This window comes from Carettochelys insculpta, chromosome 4, assembly GCF_033958435.1.
Source record: "Carettochelys insculpta isolate YL-2023 chromosome 4, ASM3395843v1, whole genome shotgun sequence".
Classification (NCBI taxonomy): domain Eukaryota; kingdom Metazoa; phylum Chordata; order Testudines; family Carettochelyidae; genus Carettochelys; species Carettochelys insculpta.
Genome location: NC_134140.1, coordinates 46181293 through 46205796, shown reverse-complemented (window position 1 = coordinate 46205796; position 24504 = coordinate 46181293). Strand labels below are relative to the sequence as shown.

The 24504-nt window shown below is 41.3% G+C and overlaps 1 protein-coding gene across 2 annotated transcripts in view; it reads left to right on the top strand.

Moving 5' to 3' along the window:
• Window positions 1-24504, top strand: part of KCTD8 (potassium channel tetramerization domain containing 8) — a 146041-nt gene that overhangs the window by 91537 nt on the left and 30000 nt on the right. The window contains exon 2 of one of the 2 annotated variants that reach the window (XM_074992699.1): window positions 2285-2383. The exons of the other annotated variant lie outside the window; for it this stretch is intronic. Within the exon in view, the coding sequence (XP_074848800.1) occupies window positions 2285-2340 (56 nt within the window). The 3' untranslated portion in view covers window positions 2341-2383. Of the gene's footprint in view, window positions 1-2284; window positions 2384-24504 lie in introns of those variants that run through there. 2 annotated transcript variants of the gene reach the window in all.

The following is a 24504-nucleotide window of genomic DNA, read 5'->3' as shown; positions in this document are numbered from 1 at the left end:
ATCTCATTCATAGGGGTTCTTGGATTAAGTGCTCTTTCTTCCTGAAATATATTGTTATTCTACATGCATTACTCATCTGTCATCTGAAAGAATGGTGTTCTCTATTTAGGTATTTGAACTTTTGTGTCTGGCCATCCTTGTAGGATGATGAATATCAATGTCTGCAGCATTGTACTTGCTCTGTACCTCTCAATAGCTATCTCATTCTTTCTTCTAAGATAGGTAAGTACTGTATTGTATTGTCTCTATCTCAGCCTCTACAGATCTCTCCTTGATGGGTTCTGACAAGTATGAATAGGTCATGGTGTCCTCCAACACAAAGTCTGTACTTGGGCAATACTTGTTCTGTGTATTGCATATCTGCAGTCATGTTATTGTCCTCTGTAAGCAGCTTGGTACATTGAATGATGGTCTCCTAATGCTTTTGGGAGGTTTATGGTCAGATTATATGTTCACAGTGTGTCTGAAAGTATAATGGCAAAGTTTGTCCATTCGAAAGAGTATTAGCAATAACACTTGAGCTCAGCTTTGTCACAGATGATTCTCTGCTTGAATGCAATATGTTGTCCCCCTTGTAGCATGATAACTTGTCACCCCTATGCCCATTTCAGATGTATCACATTGCACTGTTAGGGGTTCATCTGCATTATAATAATTCAACATGGGAATCTTCCCAGTCATGTCCTTTGCTTCCTGGAATGATTGCTCATACTGATCTGTCCACTTTTATAAAGTGACTTAGTTATCTCAGGATCTCACAGCTCTCAGACAAATGCTTAAAAAACTTTGTTAAATACGTAACTATTCCCAAAAATATTTGGACTACTTTAACATTGCTGGGTCTTGGTGTCTCTCTAATTGTCCTAAATTTCTCTAGGTCTACTTTCAGGTTTTTGGAGGTCAAAAATGTCAATGTGTGGTCCCATGGTTACTTTCAAACTGTGCTTCTCTAACTTCATAGAATCAAAGAATATTATGGTTGGAAGAGACCTCAGGAAGTCATTTAATCCACCCCCTTATTCATAGCAGGACCAAACCCATCTAAATCATTCCAGCCAGAGCTTTGTCAAGCCTGGATATAAAAACCTCTAAGGACGCAGATTCCACCACATCCCTAGGTAACCCATTTCAGTGTGTCACCATGCTCCTAGTGAAATAATGTTCTTAATATCCAATCTAGACATCCTTCCTTACAACTTGAGATCATTTCTTCTTGTGCAATCATTTGCCACAACCAAGAATAGTCTGGCCTCATCTTCTTTGGAAATCCCCTTCAGGCAAGTGAAGACTGCTGTCATATCCCTTCACATTCTTCTCTTCTGCAGCCCAAATAAGCCAAATATGTTCTCTCAGCCTCTCCTCATAATCATGCCCTGACGCCCCTTAATCATTTTTGTTGTCCTCCACTGGACTCTAATTTGTTCACTTCCTTTGGGGAGGTGGAATGCAGGGGAGCTGAATACAGTACTGCAGATGTGGCCTTACTAGCACCAAATAGAAAGGAAAAAATAACTGTCCTTCACCTGCTGGCAACATTCCTACTAATGCAGCCCAATATGGCATTAGCTTTCTTGACGTGGACAGACTGTTAACTCATATCCAACATCTCATCTACTATCATCCCCAAGCCCTTTTCTAAGTGCAGGACTCTGCACTTGTCCTTGGAGAACTTCATCAGGTTTCTTTTCACCCATCTATCCAATTTGTCTATCTCACTCTGGACCCTTTCCCCACCCTGCTTCAGCATAGTGTCCTTCATGAACTTTCTAAGGCTGCAGTCTATCCCATCATCCAGGTGATTAATGAAGATATTGAACAAAACCAGCTCCAGAAGCATCCCTTGGGGTGCTTCACTTGATACCAGTTGCCATCTTGACATCAAGCTGTTGATCACTGGCTGTTAAGCTTGACAATTTATCCAAGTTGCTATCCACATTATAGTAATAGAATCATAGGGTTACAAGAGACCTCAGGAGATCATAGAGTCAAAACCATTACTGAAAGCAGGACCAAGCCCAACTAAATAACCCCAGCCAGGGCTTTGTGAAGTCCATTCATCAAAGCCATACTACTTAAACTTGCTAGCAAGGATACTGTGGGAGAATGTATCAATAGCTTTGCTAAATCAACTTATATCACAGCTATCACATCACAGAAGGCAATTAGGTTGGTCAGGTGTGACTTGCCCTTGGTGTATCCATATTGACTGTTTTTGTTTACCTTCCACTCCTCCAAGTGTTTCAAAATGGATTACTTACGACCCTCCTCTGTGATTTCTTTCCAGGAACTGAGGTGAAGCTGACCAATCTGCAGTTCAACAGATTTTTCTTACCATTTTAAAATATGTAATGTAATAATTTTTTAATTCTGTATCTCTGGAAAATTATAGTAATTTATAGTCATGAACTTTTTGTGCTTGTGCTCGATTGTCATCCACTCCTTCTATCAACAAATTGGTTTGCTATCATTATGATCCTCTCTGACCCAAGCATTGGAAGGCCTGTCTGCTCTGGAATATCTTTGTTGCTGGACTGATTCCCATGGACATCTTTAAACATCGGTACCTCCCAAATGGAGTCATGATGGTTATTAAGTAACTCGATTCTTCATCCAGTTCAACATGCTAGAGCCACAGCTCTTCTGCTGCCACAGTCCTGGTCCTATTTCCTGTGTTGTGGCTGTGGTCCTGGACATATCTCCCTTACCATGACTGTGGTCCCAGTCCTTGGTTCTCCTCCACAGTAGCCATGGCAGGGCTGGGAGGCGGAGCTGTGGCAGGCCTGGGAGCTGGCTGCCAGCCCTCCTTGTCCCTGTGTCCTGGCCTGGGAACATCCCAGTTCAGGGAGGTATAACCTGCATTCTTCTCTGCAGACTATACTTCCATAAATTTGTAGGCTCTGCAGTTCATTGGGCAGTGGCGACGGTAATGGCTTCTTTTCTTTTTGGAAGTTTAACTGGCTCCTCACCAGTGTCAATCACTATTTTATAAACACCATCAAGTTGCCCATCTTCCTGAAATACATTTACTTTCTCCCTCTGCTTCTCCTCCAGGTCCCTGTTTATACCATCCAAGGGATCTTCAGTCACCCTGCTATCTACTTCAATTATCTTCTGGAACTGTAGTTTTATCAGGTTCCTGGCTTGCACAGTTTGGCTTCCCAGAATTGGTAGTGCTGTCTCATCTAGGATTAATAAAGTCTGATCTGTATTTATTTTTGTTCCTTGGATTCCTTAATTTACATTTCTCCGTGGGCTTATTGGTATATGATTGTACCTTGTTAACGTCTGGTAAGTCCCTTCAAACTATATGTCAGGTTCACCAGATTTATTGGGATAAAGGTACAATTTGTGTCACAATCTAATTGAAAGCATATTGCTTTCTTCTCACTGTATACAACACTGGCTGGTGCTTATTAGGGTGTTTTTGAAACCTAATGCATACATACTGCCCTTATATTCACTGTTATGCTCTTTGGTTACTTTGTATTCAGGGGTTAAAGTAATTTAAATTTTTTACAGTTACCGTCCTATCACAAACCATCCTTTGTCCACACCCCGGGGTGTGGGGAGTGGATGGCTCAGGGTAGTGATTGTGGTTTTGTGATACCACAGTACCTGTAAGAAGTGGAGTAGGATGCCAGGGGCCCAGGGTAGAGGGTTGGGATGTGGGGGGATGCAGAAATTAGGGTTGGGTGGAGTGAGGGGCTCAAGGCAGGAGTCTGGGGTGTGGTGGCATTGCAGGAGTCAGGGCAGGGGGCTCTGTGTGTGTGGGGCGGGGGAGAGGGAGAGAGAGAGAGAGAGAGAGAGAGCTGCAGCAGTCAGAGCAGTGGCCTGGTGGTGCAGGAGGCAGGGCTGGGAGATGGCAGGGGGGGCAGGAGGCTGGAGTGCAGGAGTTGGGGGCTTGGCTGGGGGTTTGTGTGGGATTTCAGGAGTCGGGGCTTGTGTGTATGTGTGGGAGGGGCAGGGACATGGGAATGTGGATGGGAGATGCAGGAGTGAGAGCAAGGGGTTGGGAGTCAGGCAGGGAGAGATTGTACGAGGAGTCCTGGAGTCAAGTTATCTTATCTAGATGGTGCCATAGGACAGCTATGGGCCAGCTGTGGGGGCACTGCTGCAGAGACACACCCCGACTGGGGCTCCCTTTCTCTGACTCCTTTCCAGGGGCTGCTGGCGGCAGGGCACACTGTGGATGGCACATACTCAGCCCAGCATCGACTGAGGGGCAGCAGGACAGGTGTAGACACACTACTCACCTACAGTGCAAACCCCAGCTGGTCCCTTTACCCTGCCTGCCTCACCTGGCTGGGTGTGCTGGATTACCAGCTCCAGCATTCAGCAAGAGCTCCACTGGGAGAGCACACTGTGAGCTGTGCCATGCACCAGTCACGTCTCAGCAGAGCGCACCAAAGCACAATCTGCTCTTGCCTGAGCAGTGCACCAGCTCAGACCACTGTACTCTCACCCCTGGTGTTACTTGAATTTGTTTTTCCTTTCTCTGGCCAAACGGTTGCAAAATGATTACAAGCCCCACACATATACATCATTTCCCCTGACATGCACTCCTTTCTCTTATCAGTGAATCGCTAATATTTCCAAAATTGCAGTCAGCCACTAGAATTTGTAAATTGGTGCTGTGCTCATTTATGATCATCTCAGCTGCTTGATCCCCAGTGAAGAAAGTCCACCTTTACATGCTTTCGTTCTTCCTGGGTTTACTGAGAGCATCCTAACATCCCATTTTGCTTCTGAGGTACATTGAGCTTGGGATTTCCATGTACCTTACTTATCTCTCCCCCGCTTGCTCCAGTCAAGTAAAAACAGATTTATGTTCACAGCATTCTCTTTATCTGCCATAGCAATATTGATATAGAGGCTAAATTTCTCTTTTCAATTCTCCCATGACTGAATAAAAGTCGTAGCTTGCAGGTTTAATGTCCCAGTAGGCTTCTACCCTCCATTGTCTGTTATCAGCCTAGTACATCCAGAGGTATTGTGCTCTCCGCAGTGCAGCTCTGAATGGTCTCTTCTCTCTTGGATTCCATTACCGCTGCCACCATGGTTTATTCTTCCTTGTGTCTGGATCCTGTGTTATAAAAAGATCTCACTTTGATATAAGGTTACTTTAAAAACTGCAGCTTTAGTGTGGCTTCTTTAGCCTGCTGGCTTCTCAGACTGCTCCGCAGGAGGTATCATTTCCAAAGAATTCCCTCCTGGAAACGGCATGTCATCTGAAAGTGTCTGCTAGCACTTTCATAGTGTTCCGTAACTGAGTTCATACAATCAGTTCAGGGTTTTAGACTCTTAGACTGAGGTGATCATCCTCCTTTCTGAATGGTAATTAGAGTTCCAAGGTTGTTTTGTTGTAAAAAATTTAAAGAGTAGCTCAAGACCTACGAGCCAACAGGTGGAAACTGTTCATTGTTCTTACTCTTTTCATTTGTCAGGCACAATTCTTTTAAATTAATACCTAGAAGAATTCCATTATCACCATCAAATTTATGCCCTGACTGGAACACAAATTCCATCAGGACTTCCTTGATTATTGGCAAAATGAAGCAGAGATTCTTTATATACAAAAGGATGTTTAGTGATGGAGGATATCTCTATACTGCTGCTGGGAAGCTATTTCCAAGCTCTGATACACAAAGTAGGGTGACCACCCCACCCTACTTGGATAGGACAGTCTTGAAATGTATTTTTCAAGTCTCAGTCTTGGGCTGGATGCCTCAGGGACAGCATTTGTCCTAAAGTCCCTATGATGCTGCTCCACACCTGCCCAAGGCTCAGGAATGGCAGCAACTTCCCCTGCTGAGGAAGTGGGGTGGGCTGAGATGGGCCTCAGTCCTCCTCACCATGAGGCCATGCCCCTGGCCAAGCCAGAAGTTAAAGCTGAGGGGTATCCCACACCATCTACCTACCATGGGCAGTGTGCCCCAAGAGGTGGGGACAGAGGAAGGGGGCAGTTCTTTGGGTGCTCTGGCACCCTGACCAAGGCAGATGGATGAACGGGGGCTCCCCAGAGCAGTCTGGGTGCATTTGACAGCTCTTAGCACTGCTCCACTCTGACTTCTGGCCTGATGGAGGGCAGGGCCTCAAGGGAAGTGGATGAGCAGAGGGTGGGAGGCATAGAGGAGTGGAGCACCTTTATGTGTCCCTTTTTGTGTTTTGAAAAGGTGGCTACTCTAAGTGATGTCTGCTAGCTGTGCTTGAACTAAGACACTAAAAACAGCAGAGTAGCTTTCAGGAAGGGAGCATGTGTGACAGCTCGAGCCAGCTGCCCGAATATGTACCCAGTGGGTCTGGGCACATTCATACTCAGCAGGCTAGTCCTATGCTATTTATGGCGACAGTGATACTTCTAGTGCCTGAGTTGAGCCAGAGCTCATATGTGTCTGCCTATGGATGCTGGGAAGCATTCTCACAGCTGTAGTATAGAGGTGCCCTGAGAGACTGATGATGAGATAACCTGGTAACATTTGAATAGTAACAGAGAGGTAGCTGTGTTAGTCTGTACTCCAGTGAAACAAAGCAGCAGACATGTAGCACTTTAAAGACTAACAAAATGATTTATTCGGTGATGAGCTTGTGTGGGACAGACCCACTTTATGAAGTGGGTCTGTCCCACGCAAGCTCATCACCGAATAAATCATTTTGTTAGTCTTTAAAGTGCTACGTTTCTGGCAATATTTGTCAAGAATGGCAAACAAGAGCACAGGCAGCCTTGTGCAGTCCTTAAGAAGATTTTCAAACTGGGTGCTGCGCATTTCTGAAAATCTCCACTGTGGCATATGTGTGGGGAAAAATTAGAGTTAACACTGGCCATAGGGAGAATGTCCGGTTGCTTTTGATGGGAGGCTGCCAGAGGGAAGGTTGGTGTTGAATAAAGCTTGCTGTGGAATTCTGAATTTTGAAAACATCCAACAGATGTTTTTAATTTTTTGTGGGTGAAAAACATGTCCCTTTTCCTAGTATGAGGTGTAGGGGATGAGTGGGGGGAGAGGGGTGTTGAGAGTGGTGATTTTGATTCCTCCTTTATCCTACCCATGTGAACAACGCATACTTCTTGGTAAGTAAGCACTGTTCCCTTCAAAATATAATAGAAGAAATGGGAGATGAGCTGCAGTAAGCTTATGTTGAAAGCGGGACAAGGGCAGGATAGCGGATAGGATGGCAATAGAAGGAGGTGGAGGGAGAAAAGAAATTTTATCCATTTCCCTTACCTTGTGACCTCTGAGTCCCAGGACCTTCATAGTATTATGAAAATCCTTTCCTCAGTAAGTGGGATAGGTTAGGAGTTAATGCATCATGGAACATATCTCTGGGTGGTCCTGTGTAGGCTGAAACCACTTCCCTTTTTCATTTGTCACCTATACCAGGTAGCACATGGGTTTTTAAACCAAACATCAGGGTCTGGCAATGACCATCCCTGTTTTTGTATCTAAATCAGAGAAGTGGTGGGTGGGTTCTGCAATATTTTGCTCTTGTAATATGGGGCACTTTTGAAAAGGTGGAGAACAAATGGTGCCCTGAATTTTGACTAAAAAGAATAGTCATTCTAACCCCACCTATCAGATCCTGATTTAAAAAAGTAACGTATTATTAATGCTCACCTGGGTGATGTATTTTACATTAAAGTAAAATATTCTGTCATTGTAGAGCAGAAATCTATACACCTCATGTTTAAAAGAAATATTGTATGGTATAGTGAGAAATATCTTGAATAGTTATCAGATATAAAGAATATCACCCTCAGGGCCAAATCATTTTAGACACTAACTGATTCCCCTCCCCCGCCCCCCAGCCCCCATTCTGGGCAGCAGTAGAGATGCACTGCATGACAGAGCTGCTGTTTTTGGCCATCTGGCCTTGATGCTTTTCTGATTTTCATTGAACATACAGGCATGTGTCTCTCTTCTTGTAATTAGGATTCTAAAACTGATTTGTCATCTGATTCCAGTAGAGAAATACAGACATTATTTAGAAATAATTTTATTTCTTCAAGGTTGTTTATAGATTTCTTGGTAAACTATAACTTCCCTCCATATTAAAACTGTGGAGTCAGCCTGTTCGGTTCTGTGTGGCAGCTGTTTCCATAATCCAACTTGATTTTAGCTCTTGATCTGCTATACTAAAAATACACTTTTCTCATGGCAGCAGAAATTGTACTTGTGTATTCAAGTATTGCTGTCTTGCATGGTTAGACTTGCTGATTTTGAGAGACAGCTGATTAAAATATTGTCTAGGTCACTGAAGAGATTGCAGAGTCTCTTGGAATTTGGTAACCAGAGTAGCTCTGAGTTCACCTATTTTCAACAAGATTGTTTTTTCTGCAATTCTCCAGTATTTCTGTTGGATTCAGATAATACCGTATACATACCTGGAAGGAGAAGTGTTGGTTTTTTTTTTATAGAGTGAAATAAGAGTCTTGAGTCTGAATTTCTTTAGGAAGTTATTCCCCTTGCAAATCGAGCCACTCTTTCATAAATTTGCTTCTTTCATCAGGTAACACCAGAGACTTCCTGCTTCGGAAGATACGGGGCAAGTTTTTTGTAAAAACCTGTTTTCACTCATATTTTTTGAAAAAAAACCCCTGTATATATTTAAATTATATAGAATATATTATTTATATTGACTTCATTATTCTTGCCTGTTTGGCAGATTTGGGTGTCTGTGGGCATTTCTATTTTTTTCCAGTTGCAGCTTCCTTTCTTGTTGGGGTAGTCTTGCCTTCTTTGTCTAAATTCAAAAAGCCAGCTTCCATGTCAGAATAACACAGTCCTAAACTAAAAGCAAAATTGTGGAGCTGGAGCTTGAGGGCTTTAAGGGAATTCTGGGAAATCATTTCTTTCTAAAAGTAGTTACACTTTATAATATTCTGGTTTTCCTGCCTTGATTTTGAAAGAGAAAATATGCCTCTTCAGTGGTGGGTGGACTTGATGCATTTATTATCATTGTGTTGGTTTAGCTGTTTGTTGTTACTTTTTGTGCACTAATTTATGCAATCTGCTGTTTGGTGTTAAAACAAAAAAGACTATATTTAAATCTGGAGCTAAAGGGACAGAAGAATCCTATCCTTAGCTAATTTCTATACTCCCAGAGCGGTGCAAAAAAACACCAAAACATAAATCAGTCCTAAGGTACTGATAGGGGTCCCCCCAGCATGGAGAAAACTCAAGGATATGTAATTCTGATATAGCAGACTTTATGCAAGCTTCTGGAGAATCCATCACTGCAACTGGCATGATTTACAGGATCCTTTTAACGATGCTCATCATCATCATCAATAACCATGAGCTCAGTGCCCGTTGGTGTCTGATGCCTCTCTCACTATTTCCTTCCATCTTTCCCTGTCCAGTGCAGAGTGTCTTAGTTTCTGTAGACTAGCTCCACACCAATCTACTAGATTGTCTATCCATTCTCTGTGGGGCCTGCCTCTCCTATTCGAACCGTCCATTATGCCAAATACCAGGGTCTTGATTTTTCATTCATCATTCATTCTGCAAATGTGCCCAGATAGTTGTAGCTTACATTTTATAGCCTTCTGCAGCAGGTTCTCTTTTGGCAGTATCTTTCTATGTAGTTGTTTTTGTTTTATCAATGTTCATTTTTAATGACACTGGGGTCCATTTTGTCCACCCATGGCCTCAAGAATGGGGAAGTAGAAATATACCACTTTTCTTCTTCTATCCCATTAGTTTAGACTCAGTACAGCTGTGAACATAGCCCTTGTCCTGAGGCAATTTATTAACCTTTTAGCATCTCTCATTATAGAAATGACGAGAACTCTGACTTCACTATGGATTTGTGTTCAGATGGACTTGGTAAACTCAGACAGTTTTATTTAAGTTGTGCAGTACTACCTTCTTTTCGTCCTCTGAGCCACTTTTAAAGAGGAGATGTACACAGCCATTAGAATAGGGTTGGATGTTGGAGTAGGGATTATCATCATTGTTGCTCTTTATTTTTACAGCACGCAAAGCTGTGCTACTCTGTTCACAGTTGCACTAAGGATGCTGTTCCTGCTCTTAAAAGCTTAGAACCTACTTTTAGTTTCTAAGTGTTTATTAACAGTATATATGTATGACACAATTAAGTTTATAAACCGGGCTGGGATGGACAAGTGTTACAGTTGATGCAAATTGTAAGCAACAGAACATAATTAATACAACTAATACAATTAATACAAGAAGAACCTTAAAACCTATTTCTAACCAGATATGAGTTACTGATATATCAGAATTATTCTTATGAATTAGGTTATCCAACTGTTCTTTGAATGAGGCCACTCTGTTATTGATTTGGATAATGTGAATCTCCTTCCGTCTTTTAAAGATAGAGTTAAATATTTATATGGCTCTTGAACTGGGGTATGTATTGGCTGAGGTCCATTTCTTTTGGAATACCATCAGTGTTAGTTACCACATGAGGAGCAAATAAGCTGTGCTCCAAGTCCTAAATAAGGGTGGCGGTGAGTGAAGTGTTGAACTGGGAAAAAAGGAGCGCTGCTTCTCGGTGATGACCCGCACCACTGAGATTGATTTTTGCTATTACGAAACTGGTATAGTTATAGCCGCGGCTTACACCACACTACTAACAGGAGGAATAGGATTACACCCAACAGAAAGAGAAGCATCCCCTGGGGTTCTTCTAACTCCCAGTAGTTATCTAAAACAGCCCATGGGTTGGTGGAATTCATTGGCTGTTATCTATCCCAAGAAGTGTGAGTTTTGAGTTTCAGGGGATAGGATTTAAGGGTTAATAAGAGGGTATGACGTACAGTCACAAACAACACTCTGTCCCGTAGATCATGGAGGCTCAGCAGATCACGCTTCCCAACTAAGGCAGCTTGCTTTCAGAACTTCCCGGTCATTGGGTCAAAGCCCTTTCGGGGGTGCTGGGGCGTCTTTGCCTCAGCCTTACACGTGACCCTTACAGGCTCATGAAACTAAAACATAAACACATCAACATATAGACAGACTTGCCACAGGACAGGATACAAACAGAGAATACAGAGTTAATGAGAGCATTTACTGAGAGCATATACTTACATAGTTAAGCAGATACAGGAGTAAGACGCACCGTTGCATCATGTTACTTCAGCTAGCTATACTACTAATACAGATTTTCATGGTACCATTAGGTATTCACATCCTACTATATCTAACTCTTGAGCAGGCGGGAGGAGTGGCAAAGGGTGATCAGGCCTTGTCACAGACATCGTCCGGTCTCTCCAGGATTCGGGAGTTCCTCCTCCTCCTTGCGTTGTAGCCCCCCTTTATAATCCTGCCGTTTGCTGGCTCCACCCGAGTGCCTGACACATCACAGCCTGGTTGCTTCTGCTTCTCTTCGCTTGCAGCCCCTCTCAGCCCCCCTCCCCATTTTACACAACTATACATCTCATACTTTATTCCTTGTTAAAGTATGCAGCTGGCTCCTCTGGGCTGATGGGTCAGAGGCCATGGTCTTTTCTGTTTTTCAATTTAGGCCGAAAGGATGTGGATGCAGCTGAAGTTACATGCTGCTGTTAATGCAGGCTGTATGCAGTTCAGTAAATCGCAGTGCTAACTGGTTTAGACTTGCCCAATGTACTCGGTTCCTCAGTTCTTATCCTGGGGTTAATGTTTTAGCCATTTTGTGCTGAGGCATTTTTCTTTGTAGTATTTTAAAAGGGTATCTGGACCCTGCCTCCATCCCACCTACCTCACCGCATTGTTCAAGTGCCCATGCAAGTCACCCCAACATGGCCAAGCATGGCCGGTCACCTAGGGGTCACCAGGTTATTTTGCACACCACACAGTACTGGCCCTTCTCATAGCCAGCGTATGCCACTTGGTATCTTATAGCAGGCAAGGCAGATTAGCGCTGGTTCATTGGTGTCTTGGACTCTTTTTTCACTCTTGAAGACCTGGATTCATCATGGCATACGTACTGAACACTCCAATATCTTCAAGCTTTCCTTACAAAAGTTTCATTCCAGGTAATTTACTGTATAGACAACTGCCAGTTTATCAAATTCTTTGCCAGAAATATTAAATGCAGGCAGAAAAGAAACATGTAGGAGACTGGCATCACAATTGGGTGTTAATGTCCTGTTTCTAGTATATGGAATTATTTTACACATGTGAACAGAGGCCCAAATTATAGGCTGATTCTTCTCCTGGCATATTTGGGACAATACCAGTTGGCCATTTGTTTGCCTTTAATTAAACTAGGCTCTCTTTTCCTAACGATTCTTTAGCACTCCCTCCACAACTTGTAATATATAACTACCATAAGCGGTGCAAAGTATTTCCTTACCCATGTGTTTGTCTTTCTATTTTGCATTATTAACATTCATAATGTTGTAAGCTAGGCCATTAATTTCATTTGTTATTGTCTTAAATATTTATCAGCCTCATAATAGAAATAGCTAACTTAATTTTTGAGATTCTCTATGTCAGCACTAATCCAAAATGAAACAGTTCATTCAAAAAGACCCAAAATAGAGTCTATAATTTTATTTAAGATTATGGTGAAGCAGAGGAGCCACCCACCAGTATGGAAGTGATTAAAGAGAGCCTTTGGTCTATCTACCCCTGCCCTCTAAGACCTGTAGCCAGTGCCTGCTCTAGAGGGGAAAGAAAAGGACAGAGTCTGGCTCCTTTCAGGGTTGGCTGGTTAAGAGCTAGGAGCTAGTTGCCTTCCTGCCTGATGGGAACAATTCCAGCAGAAGCACCCATCGTAGACAAAATGGTTGATTCTGTTGACTGATCTCAGGAATATTTACCTTATCCTAGCTCATATAGATTATGTACAAGTAAGTCTAAAAAGCGGTATGTAGAAACTTATTAGTTTGTGAAAAGAGGCCCTTTAAAATGTGTCCTGTAGTATTAAAAATAATGTTATTGAAGGGCGGGGTCAATATTTTCTGATTGTTGGAAATGGTGATGTTTAAGCCCCTATGATTTTGTTCTGTAACGCCAGTTGAAGGCTAAGATCAAGTGTATTATTTGTTTGATTTGTTATTTCTCAGCATAACATGGGTTAAGTACATGACCTATAGATGTGCACACTTCACTGATAACAAATGATCAAGGATAAAACTTCGGCACCAAGGTTTAACTTACTTAATATAAAATTTGGTATTGCAAGCCTCTGAAGTTATTTGTATTGGTTTCCAGTATCAAGCATTTCCTTGTGCCTCATGAGGAACTTTTTCTGTTAATGTGATTAAAACCAGTATAAAAATGTCAATTTCCCTTTGTCTTTTTGGAATATCAACTCTCAGAGTTAATTTCAGCATCAGGGTTGGAGTTCTTAACTTTTTCAATTAATCTGGATCAGATACTGTCACCTGTACTTTGCTGATAGCAATACATGGAGTATAATAACAGAAGGATAGCTGTGTTAGTCTATATACTCTATTACTATCTCTCTGTTACTATTTGACATGGAATATAGGACTATTGAACACAAGTAATGGTGGAAGAATCTGGTCCAATATCCATATTATGTTAAAAGGGTTATAATTAATGTTTTGGTCAATGTCCTAGTAATCTCTTCTTACATTTCTGATACACGCTTACTGAAGTATGTGCCTCTTAAAACTTGTTTGCTAAAGGGGTAGACTTTGTAAGGTAGGTTGGCTTTCATTTTTGTCTCACAACTTTGAAGGCGGGAAAGAAGAATGCTTCTAAAATTACTGTTGGTTGCTCTTCACAGAAAACACTCAACTACAATATTTAATATTGAAAAAAGCCTCTGGTTAGCCTGAACTCACTATTCATTCTTCATGTAATTTTGTTGTACAAGTATTCATCTTATAACAAATTTGTAATTTAAAAATATTAAATTTCTTTTGAAATAAAATCCAAATTTTTCATGGTAGAAATAGTTTAGAAAAGTTAGGAAGATCACAAACAAACTGTAGCGGTTAGCAAAATATGGCCCTTTTCATCTCAAGAGACAGTGGTTAGCAGAAGCAATGAGGATCTGTGGGCAGTGTTTGAGTCTGCAGCTTCTCTTATGACTTATCCATCCAATATTGGATTTGCTCAGTCGACTGCAATACCGCATATCTGTCTATTTCTGAATTCTTGAGTCTGAAGCTTTTCATTCTAAGATGAAGTTCTTTTGCGTGGCTTGCACATATACTATGACAGGATGATGTGCCCTGTCGTAGCAGTCATCACCAGGTATTTTAATCTGATGATGTAGATTCCCAGGATTTTGGATTCATGTTGAATTTTTTCATGGTGCTTTTGCATGTATCCTTGAATCTCAGCCTTTCCCTTTCTCTTGTTCTCAACCCACATGACAGTTCATCAAAGAGGATTTCTTTGGGAAGAGGTTTGTCACCCATTCTTTTCACATGACCAAGCTGATGTAATCTTCTGGAGTTGAGGATCGCTATAAAGCTAGGAATGCCAGATCTTGACAGGACATCTGCATTTGAAACTTTATCTTGCCAGTTGATTTTCTTAATTCTGTGGAGGCAGTGAAGATGGAAGCTGTTCAGGTTTTTCTCCTGGTTCGAATAGGTGGTCCATGTCTCATAACCATCTAGAAGGATACTCAGTACGCATGCCTGACTTGAATCTGCCCACGACCTTACAAACATGGACTCAATATGCAAAACAGCAGTCATAGATCAACAACTACACAAACTAAACAACTACATGTCTCCTCTCCAGGAAACCAGACTGGCAGATGCTGGGTCGGTGAAAGAAACCACCTATGCTTTCTTCTGGAAGAGTTTGAGTTCAGAGGAACACAGTCTCTATGGAGTTGGTTTGCTGTTTGGAACAATCTGCTGAAATCTATCAATATGCCACAGCTGAATCAGAACATATATCCCTGAAGGTCTGCACCATCAAGATATATCAACATCATTGGTGCTTATGCACCCACATTGGCGTTGTGTACCAAAGACAAGGGCTGCTTTTATTATAATCTTCAGAAAGTTATCAACTCCTTTCCAACTGGTGAACAACTGTACTTCCTTGGCAACTTCAGTGCAAGAATTGGACACAACCATCAGTCCTGGCCTGTCTGTCTCGGTCATCATGGTATTGGGAAAATTGATGAAAATTGTCAAAGATTTCTCGAATTCAGCTCTCGGAATCAGCTCTGCATCACTAATACTTTCTTTAACTTGAAAGAGTGTCACAAGGTTTCCTGGCACCACCCCAGAGCCAGTCACTGGCATCAACTTGACTTTGTACCGGTATGCAGGAAACATCTCAATGCCATCAAATTTACATGCACGTACCACAGCGCAGATTGCAACACTGATCACTTCTTGATCAGCAGAAGAGTGAAAATCATCCCAAAGAAATTCTATATGACAAAGGAAAGCAGTAAGCCAAAGATCAATACCCTCACTACCAGAGATGAGCTGAAATGCTCTATTCACAGATGATCTCACTCACAAAATGGAACACAAACCAGACCAACAAACCATTGATGAAACATGGTCCATACTGAATGATGTGATATACAATTGTGCCAAATCTGCCTTTGGAACATGTAAATTCTCCAACAAAGTCTGGATTGATGAAAATGCTGATATTCGTAGGCTTCTTCTCAAAGGAAAACACAAGGCACATCTGAATAACACAAAGAACCCATCTCAAAGCACAAGAGATCAACTTTGACATTCAAGATCAGTTCTTCAGAGAGAATCCAAGCTGTGTGCGTACAAGTATTGGGCTGATCTTTGCTCTAATATTCAAAAGCCTTGTGTGTACACGAGCCCCTTCCTTTCAGAAGGGGCATGTTAATGAGCAGGTTTGAAAGATGCTAATGAGGCACTGCCATCAATGTGCAGTGCCTCGTTAGCATAATGGTGGCCGTGGCGATTCAAACGTGTGGCTTTTCGAATCGTGCACCACCCATGGAGACGGGGACCTTCTGAAAGGACCCCCAGTTTTCAAAAGCCGGTTCTTCCAAACACCACGTAGGTGATATTCGTGGCAGCGCCTCATTAGCATCTTTCAGACCCACGCATTAACATGCCCCTTCTGAAAGGAAGGGGCTCATGTACACCCAGCCAAGGCATCTGATTTGGGCGACCTGAAAAACTATCTATGATGCATTGATGAAAGCACTCGGACCAAACATTACCAGTCATCCACTGAAGCATTTAAATGGACAGGTGATCACAGACAAAAAGCTGCAGATGTCCAGATAGGTGGAACACTGCTCAAGTCTTAGCAAAATAGCATCTAGCAAAAAATAGCACCAACAAACTATGTAGCTCCAATATCAAATAAGCAGTCAACAATTTACAAGCAAGCCAGAGGCTGAAATTTGTTCACCAAAAATAAAATTAAACTAAAAATTGAGTTACTAGTGAATAAAAGTCACAACTGAGTCTGCCTGCAGCTACTTTGTTTAACAGGAAAATATTGGTTACATTCACCAAAGAAATTGTTCATTGTGTATCATTTGCTTCACTCTAGCTGAGCTTAAACATTTGAACAAGGAATCTTGATATGAAAGGCTCAGTATCCTAGTCTGACGAGTCATCTAGATCCCAGTAGCTAAGGTATGTGACTGTTCTCAAGATAGTATATCCCCTGTGTTCATCTTTATTCCTTCTAGGAAGGGAACTTTCTAAACATTTTCCATGATTCTTTCCCTATTCAACAAGAGGTAGCATTTATATAATGGAGTTAGTAGGCATCCTTCAGTCTGCACAGACTATGGATCGCGCCCTTTAAAGTTTCAATTTAAGACTTCATTTACAGTGTCTATTGTGACTATAAAGACCCACACAAGAGTGACACTCCTTGCTGCATCTCTTGCAGATGTAGTGGGTGTCTGGCAAGTCCTTATTGTGCTTTCTGTGTGCTCGCTTCTCCTCTGCTAGCTGTCTGATCTTCAACTCACCCTTCTGAAGGCCCTTGTGTAACCCCTGCCTCCATCTGCCGCGGTCGTCTGCTAGTTCTTCCCAGTTGTACAACTCGATGTCTACCTCTCTGAGGTCTCTCTTGCAGACATCTTTGTAACGCAACTGGGGGCGTCCGGGGGGTCTTTTGCCAGAGGCTAGCTCACCATACATGATGTCTTTTGGAATCCTTCCATCGTTCTCATTTCGAGAATCTTTACAGACATAGTGAGCAGTATAGCATCACCATTCATCCTTGTCCATGCTTTTTCCTCCATGAAGCCCATCCTCGTCACGTTCCTCCCTATGGGCTACATCTACACAAGCCCCAAACTTTGAAATCGCCATGCAAATGGCCATTTCGAAGTTTACTAATGAAGCACTGAAATGCATATTCAGCGCTTCATTACCATGCGGGCGGCCGCAGCGCTTCGAAATTGACGCGCCTTGCCGCTGCGCGTCTCGTCCCACGGGGCTCCTGTTCGAAAGGACCCCGCCTACTTCGAAGTCCCCTTATTCCCATCATGGGAATATGACTGTAACATCTAATGATAATGTTTACATTGGAGGATATGAAATCATGGACTGATGAAAACATTTTATGTTTGGTACCAAAGTGACAATGTAGCCAAACAATGCCCAAATGGTATGGCTCTATGGTCTGTATTAAATGAAACAGTCATCAGGAGACTAGAAAAAGAGATGAGGGTTCTTCAGAAGATGATAGCTATAAGGTGGAATGGTTTCAACATAAATTAAAATGATAGAATGGTAGAATATGAAAGCAGGGTATTGGATTCCTGCAATCACAAATATAACAAAGGTGGGGATTCAGTAGTAGACAAACTGATGATAAAATGCCAAAGAAAATAATGAAAATACAACAAAGGTCATTCAGCTCTAGATACCAACTCTCAACTCGATGGTGACACAGCATGGCCGTGTCTACATGAGCCCCAAACTTCGAAATGGCCATGCAAATGGCCATTTCAAAGCTTACTAATGAAGCACTGAACTGCATATTCAGCGCTTCATTAGCATGCAGGTGGCTGCATGCTAATTCCCATTCCCATTCCCATCACGGGAATAAGGGGACTTCGAAGTAGGCGGGGTCCTTTCGAAAAGGAGCCCCGTGGGGATGAGACGTGCGGCGGCGAGGCGTGTCAATTTCGAAGCGCCGCGGCTGCCCGCATGCTAATGAAGCGCTGAATATGCATTTCAGCACTTCATTAGTAAACTTCGAAATGGCCATTTGCGTGGCCATTTTGAAGTTTGGGGCTCATGTAGACACGGCCATGCTGTGTCACCATCTAGTTGACAGTTGGTATCTAGATCTGAATGACATTTGTTGTATTTTAATTATTTTCTTTGGCATTTTATCATCAGTTTGTCTACTACTGAATCCCCACCTTTGTTATATTTGTGATTGCAGCAATCCAATACCCTGCTTTCATATTCTACCCTTCTATCATCTTAATTTATGTTCAAACCATTCCACCTTATAGCTATCATCTTCTGAAGAACCCTCATCTCTTTTTCTAGTCTCCTCATGACTGTTTCATTTAATACAGACCATAGAGCCATACTATTTGGGCATTGTTTGGCTACATTGTCACTTTGGTACCAAACATAAAATGTTTTCATCAGTCCATGATTTCATATACTCCAATGTAAACATTATCATTAGATGTTACAGTCATATGCCTTCTCTACTTAACATACATTTCCATGACAAAAAAGATTTTCAAAGTAAAGTATAAAAAGTAAACTTCTATCAAATTTACAGTATTTATATGTACAGACTTTAGGTGATATGGTTTTATAATCATAGAATATGATGTGCTTCATAGTCTCCAACCTACAAAACTTGTTACAGGTTCATGCACCCTTCAATTTTTCATTCAGGCAGAATTCATTAAGCTTTTAAAGTGCAAATCTTCAGAATTCTTTAAAGCCTTTCATGAGGGATTAGTGAAATAAAATGGTTGCAGACATATCTACAGAAAAACATAATTCTCAGTCAGAACTGTAAGCCTTGCATTGGTAATAGCTGTTTTTTCATCACAGAATTTATCTTAATGTGGATATTGGTTAGGTAGAACAAATGAATGAAATATATAACCCAAAGGAAAAACATTTTCCTTTTGAATATTTATAGCTGTTTAATTTATTTTTATGCAGAGGAAACATAGATGAAAGTAACAAAATGAACTGTCGTATAAAATTCAAAATACTTCAAGCAGATACTAAATTCAGCATCAGTCCATTATCCATTTTCTGAACAGATGTTTATTATCCACATTTTTGTTAGAAGGTCAAATGTTGTTTTCCTTAAAATACAAAAATGGTAATGTAATCAGTCATAAATACCACAAATAACAAAAGGAAAAACTACATTAATGTCTCAAATATAGAAGCAGGGCTTTTTTTTTTTTGTGCCAGGACTGAGTACTGGCGCCTCAGCAGCCCCAGCTCTGGGATTGGCTGGTGGGGTGAGGAGATGGTGAGTACCGGCTCCTCTTTGTGTGTTTTTTAAAAAAAAAACAAAACAAAAAAACAAAAACAAGCACTGTGTAGAAGTATTCTGAACTCTATTTTGGGACCCAAATTTCTGCATTTGGAGTAGCCCTGAGACATGCATCACATTGTTTGTAGTAAGTAACACCAAAAGTGCTCATAGCAATGAGGGCTGTTCAGAACATATTCACAGTTCTTACAGATTTAATTTTGCATTTCATTGATAGGACCAATCAAAGCCAATTAAAACATTTGATAAAAATTACTACATTTTTATTTTTTTGCTGTTTTCTTTCTACTTGCTGCAGTTAGTGGTAGTTTAGAAATACCAAAACATTTGAATGTCTTTTCCTAAAATGGAATAAAAAGAAAAATTAAAGAAACAATCAATAGGTGATGTGGATTTGCAAGGGAGTAGTGGTGTTTGCAAAGAATGCAGTAACCCGACACAAATTTGATCAGTCTTTGAGATACATAAACAATTTATTAGACCATTAAAAAGCCTTTTAAAGTGCCCATGCTCTAAACTAGGTAACAAGGAGAGTAATGCAGGGCACTCTAGAAACAGAAATAGTGTATCCTTAGCTGAAAGGAGGTCATACATAACTAAGCAGCTGTAGGTCACAATTAAGCATGTGTGTTCAGACACGCTGTTTCCTTATACACTCAGCCCTTTTCTAGCATGTGTTCTTTAGATTAAAGATGCTAATAGGCAAAGGGCTTGAGAATTGCCTCTGCTCAGTGCAGATAAGCTGTGCAGTAAGTGTTATTCATTGCTTGAAATCAATTTGCTGTTTCATCAAACTGTTAAAATAATCTTCCTTTTGGGTAGTTTGGGTAGTTTTTGAAACATACATCAGAGATACACAAACAGCAAATTTCAGAAACTGTCAGCAAAATGTTTTTCTCAGGTGGGTTATTCTGTCACACATTGGTTAGATTGAATGGTGCTCTTACTTTCCAATTACAGTGTTACACAAACTTCTTGAAACAGAATCTCAATGCCCAAATCTGTCAGTTACGCATGTGTAATTCTCAGTGAACTTGACTGCATTCCTAAGCTAGAGTTGGGTACACAATTTGTAAAAATGGATATATTTATATGTTTTCTCCCAGAGCTGTGTACAAATCTCAAAACTTCATCAAATCTGTTCATTGTGTGAAAATTATTTTCCAATAATTCTTGGTTTCTAAATTGTTTATGAACAACTCACTGCACAAGTTTTGTGAGAACAAAGATGAATTATGGGAAGCTGGCCAGGCTTTTAGGTTGACAGATTGTTACCAATTCCAAGTTCTCAACATTGCTGGACCATGATGCTTGAATTACCTAAGTATTTTATAATTTGTGTTAAGCCACAAATAAAACAAAACAGAAATAAATTAAGAAAACATATTTTAAAGCTAAGTTACTACTAACATAAAACTAAGCAGAACTTTCAAATCATGGGCAAATCAGCAAGTTAGTTTTCTTGTTGGTTTGGAATGCACTACTAACATAAGTGAAATCCTCCAATTAATACCCAAAACAATCATCCTTGAATACATTTTAAGTAGTATAAATTGGCTATAGATTCCTTACTAAAATATTATACCAAAGTCACAGACGCATAGAATCATAGGGTTGGAAGAGACCTCAGGAGGTCAGCAAGTCCAACCCCCTGCAGAAAGCATGACCAATCCCAACTAAATCATCCCAAACAGCGTTCTGTGAAGCCATGACTTAAAAACCTCTGTGGAAGAAAATTCTACTACCTCCATAAGTAACCCATTCCAGAGCTTCACCACTCTGCTAGGTGACGCCTACACTGGAAAAATCTGTCTGCAGAAGTTACTGTCAGAAGAGCTATTCAGACAAAAGATATGTTGACAGATCTCATCTACACATAAAGGCGGGTCAGTCTGGAGCAGGTACAAGGCTTTTTTGTCAACAGTTTCTGTCGACAAAATGCATTTTGATATAAATGCTCCGTGAGTTCTGTTGACAAAACTCCTGTGTTGCCTACAAAACTCTCTAGTGTAGACATAGCCCTAGTGAAATAGATTTTCCTAATACCCAACCTAGACTTCCTCCACTGCAACTTGAGACCATTGCTCCTTGTTGTGTCATCTCTCACTACTAACGACACCCTCTCTCCATCCTGTTTGAAAACCCCTTTCAGGTAGTTAAAGGCTGTTATCAAATAATCTTTCACTTTTTTCTTCTGTAGACTAAATAAGAGCAAATCTCTCAGACCCTCCTCAAAGCTCCAGTCCCCTAATCATTTGTGTTGCCCTCTGCTGGACTCTCTCCCATGCATCCACATCCTTCCATAGTGGGGGTCCCAGAATTGGACACAATATCCAGTGCTGAATAAAGGGGAATAATCACTACCCCAGATCTTCTGGCAATGCTCCTAGTAATGCACCAGTATGTCCTTAACCTTCTTGGCTACAAGACACTCTGTTGGCTCAGATCCAGCTTCTCATCTACTGCAATCCCCAGGTTCGTTTCTGCAGAACTGCTACTTAACCAGTCGGTTCCCAGTCTGTGGCAGTCCTTGAGATTTTTCCGTCCCAAGTACCGGACTCTGCACTTGTCCTTGTTGAAACTTATCAGACACAACCAAGCTTTGTGGTATCCCACTTGTTATCAGCTGCCAACCAGACACAAAGCCATTGATCTTTCCCATTGAGCCTGACAAGCTACCCAGCATTCTGTCAATCTTACAGTCCATTTATCTATTCCATACTTCTTTAAACTTGCTGGAAAGGATACTGTTGGAGACCATATCAACAGCTTTGATAAAGTCAAGTCATATCACATCCACCACCTTCCCCAAATCCACAAAGCCTGATCCACTTCACTTTGAACTAGGTCATAATACACGAGGGTTAACTTGGCAAAGTCCACTTAAAATAAGCAATTTCAGTAATATCCAGTGTTTTGCATAACTTAGAAATTGACATCTGTACTCATTTGTTTGGCATTTAATAATGTTAAAAATCAAATACTCACGTACTTTTTTCCAAGAGTCTGCAGGAATTAAAATGAATATGCTGTAATTTCTTACGTCATTCTTTTCAAACTGAATCCAGAGGGTCATTATGAGAAAATCTTACTTTATCACTTGAATGAAGAGCTGATGTCCAAAGATAAATCCAGGAATGGCTAAGGTGATGTTGGAGTTTCAGTGATAAGGTTTGCAGAGGACACGAAAACTGACAGACAGATAAATGGTAAAGTGGAGAGGTTTCTGATTCAGAACTATCTGGATTGCTTGGTGTGCTGAACGCAAGCAAACAATGAGATTTAATCCACTTAAATATAAATGGGTGCTTCTAGGAACAAAGTAGGCCATACTTACAAAAAGCAGCACTCTGATCTAGAATGTAGTAACTCTGAAAAAAATTTAGGTACTGTGGTGTTCAACATGCTCGCCACATGTGGCTGTTTGGCTGGTTGTAGCTAGTTGGCTTGAACAATGAATATATGTTCAGAATAAAGTGGTTAGTTTGCAATAGCAGTGGCTATTTGAGGGGATGGAGACTGTGGTTTCAGGAAGTATTCCTGCCTCCTGAAGCAGGGTCAAGGAACTTTGAGAAGATAGCCTGGCATCTGCACTTTACCAGCAGAGCAGAGCCTTGTCTGGTTTATTTTTCAAAGAATACATTTCGTAGTTTACTGGACTGTAGAAGAAAAAAAAGGACCCCATAGTTTCCCATCACTTGAGGAGTTCAAGGGCCCAGAACTCTTGCAATCATACAACGTTGAGTCCATCAGCCAAGGCCCCAGGGCGATGAAATCTCTAGGAATTGAACATAGGTGAGAAACCTGCTTAGGCAAAGATTGTAACTTGTTCAAGTTCAGATTTTTAATATTGACAGCGTGTTCTTACTTTTGTTTGTAACCCTTAATCTTGTCTCCTTGTACATGGAATCACTTTAGATCTGTGTGTCTTTTGTCTAACTACCTGTTTTACGATAAACCGATTCAGGTCTTTAATTAAAATGAGAGTTTTTTTCTCAGCCCCCAGCTAAACCGATGAGGCGCAATCTATTGCCTCTTTAAAAGAGCAACAAACTTAATAAATTTTGTGAGTGTTGTAGGAGGGAGCAGCACACTGAAAGGCGACAGCTCCAAGGAGTTGTAATTTGCTATTTGTTACTTGCAAGGCAGCATTGGACAGCAGAATCCTGAAGAGTTTGCTTGCAAGACAGAGAAGCTAGGGTGTGAGGCAGTTGCCACACAGCAGCATCAGCAAAACTCTCTGTTGCTGAGACCGAAGGAAGTAACACAGTAACTCACAATTCTGTGAACTTGAGCAGATTGTCTCATGGTTGGTTTGGGGAAAGTTCAGGACTGGGAGGATGTTGGGATCACTCTGCAAATAGGAATTGGGGGAAGGAAGCTAGGGTGTGGCCTGCATGTTTGTGTGCTGGCTGTTGGTGTTCAGGCAGCCAAAGCCACGTAGCAGTGGAGGCAGCTGGAGTAGCCAAGCAAGCCGGGACACAACCCCTTACTGGCCTGGCCTGAACCCAGCAGTGTTACTTTCTCTACTTGGGACACAAATATGGGCTCCTCAGTCTAGCAGAGGATAGTGTAACCTGATCCAGTGACTGGAAGTTGAAGCTAGAAAAATTCATCCTGGAAATGAGGCATCCATATTTGACAGTGAGGATAATTAACCCCTGGAACAGTTTACCACCTGTGATCATTTTAAAATTAAGATAGGAAGCTTTGGTAAAAGATGTGCTATCAGAATTGTTTGGGGCAATGTTATGGCTCATGTTTTGTCGGATCAGTGATCCCTTCTGGTCTTGGAATCTATTAATCTGAGAGAGAAATGCTTCTTTGCCATGCTGAAGATGACACTTATGACCATGCATGTGTCCTCAGGAAGGTCCATTCTCCATCCTCAATGTACCCTTTTTCTACTGACCTGCTTTTCTATTACAACTGCACCAGCACTCTCATAAGTGGAGTCTAGTAAGAGTAGGCTTGGAGTCTTCCATATTGTTGTTGGATCCCCGAATAACCCTGGTATTAAAAATGCTTACTTCTGTCTGTGACTGTTCACGAGGTATCACCTATGCTATGAGGTCACAGTAATCAAGCCCTTTGGGAGCTCAGCATT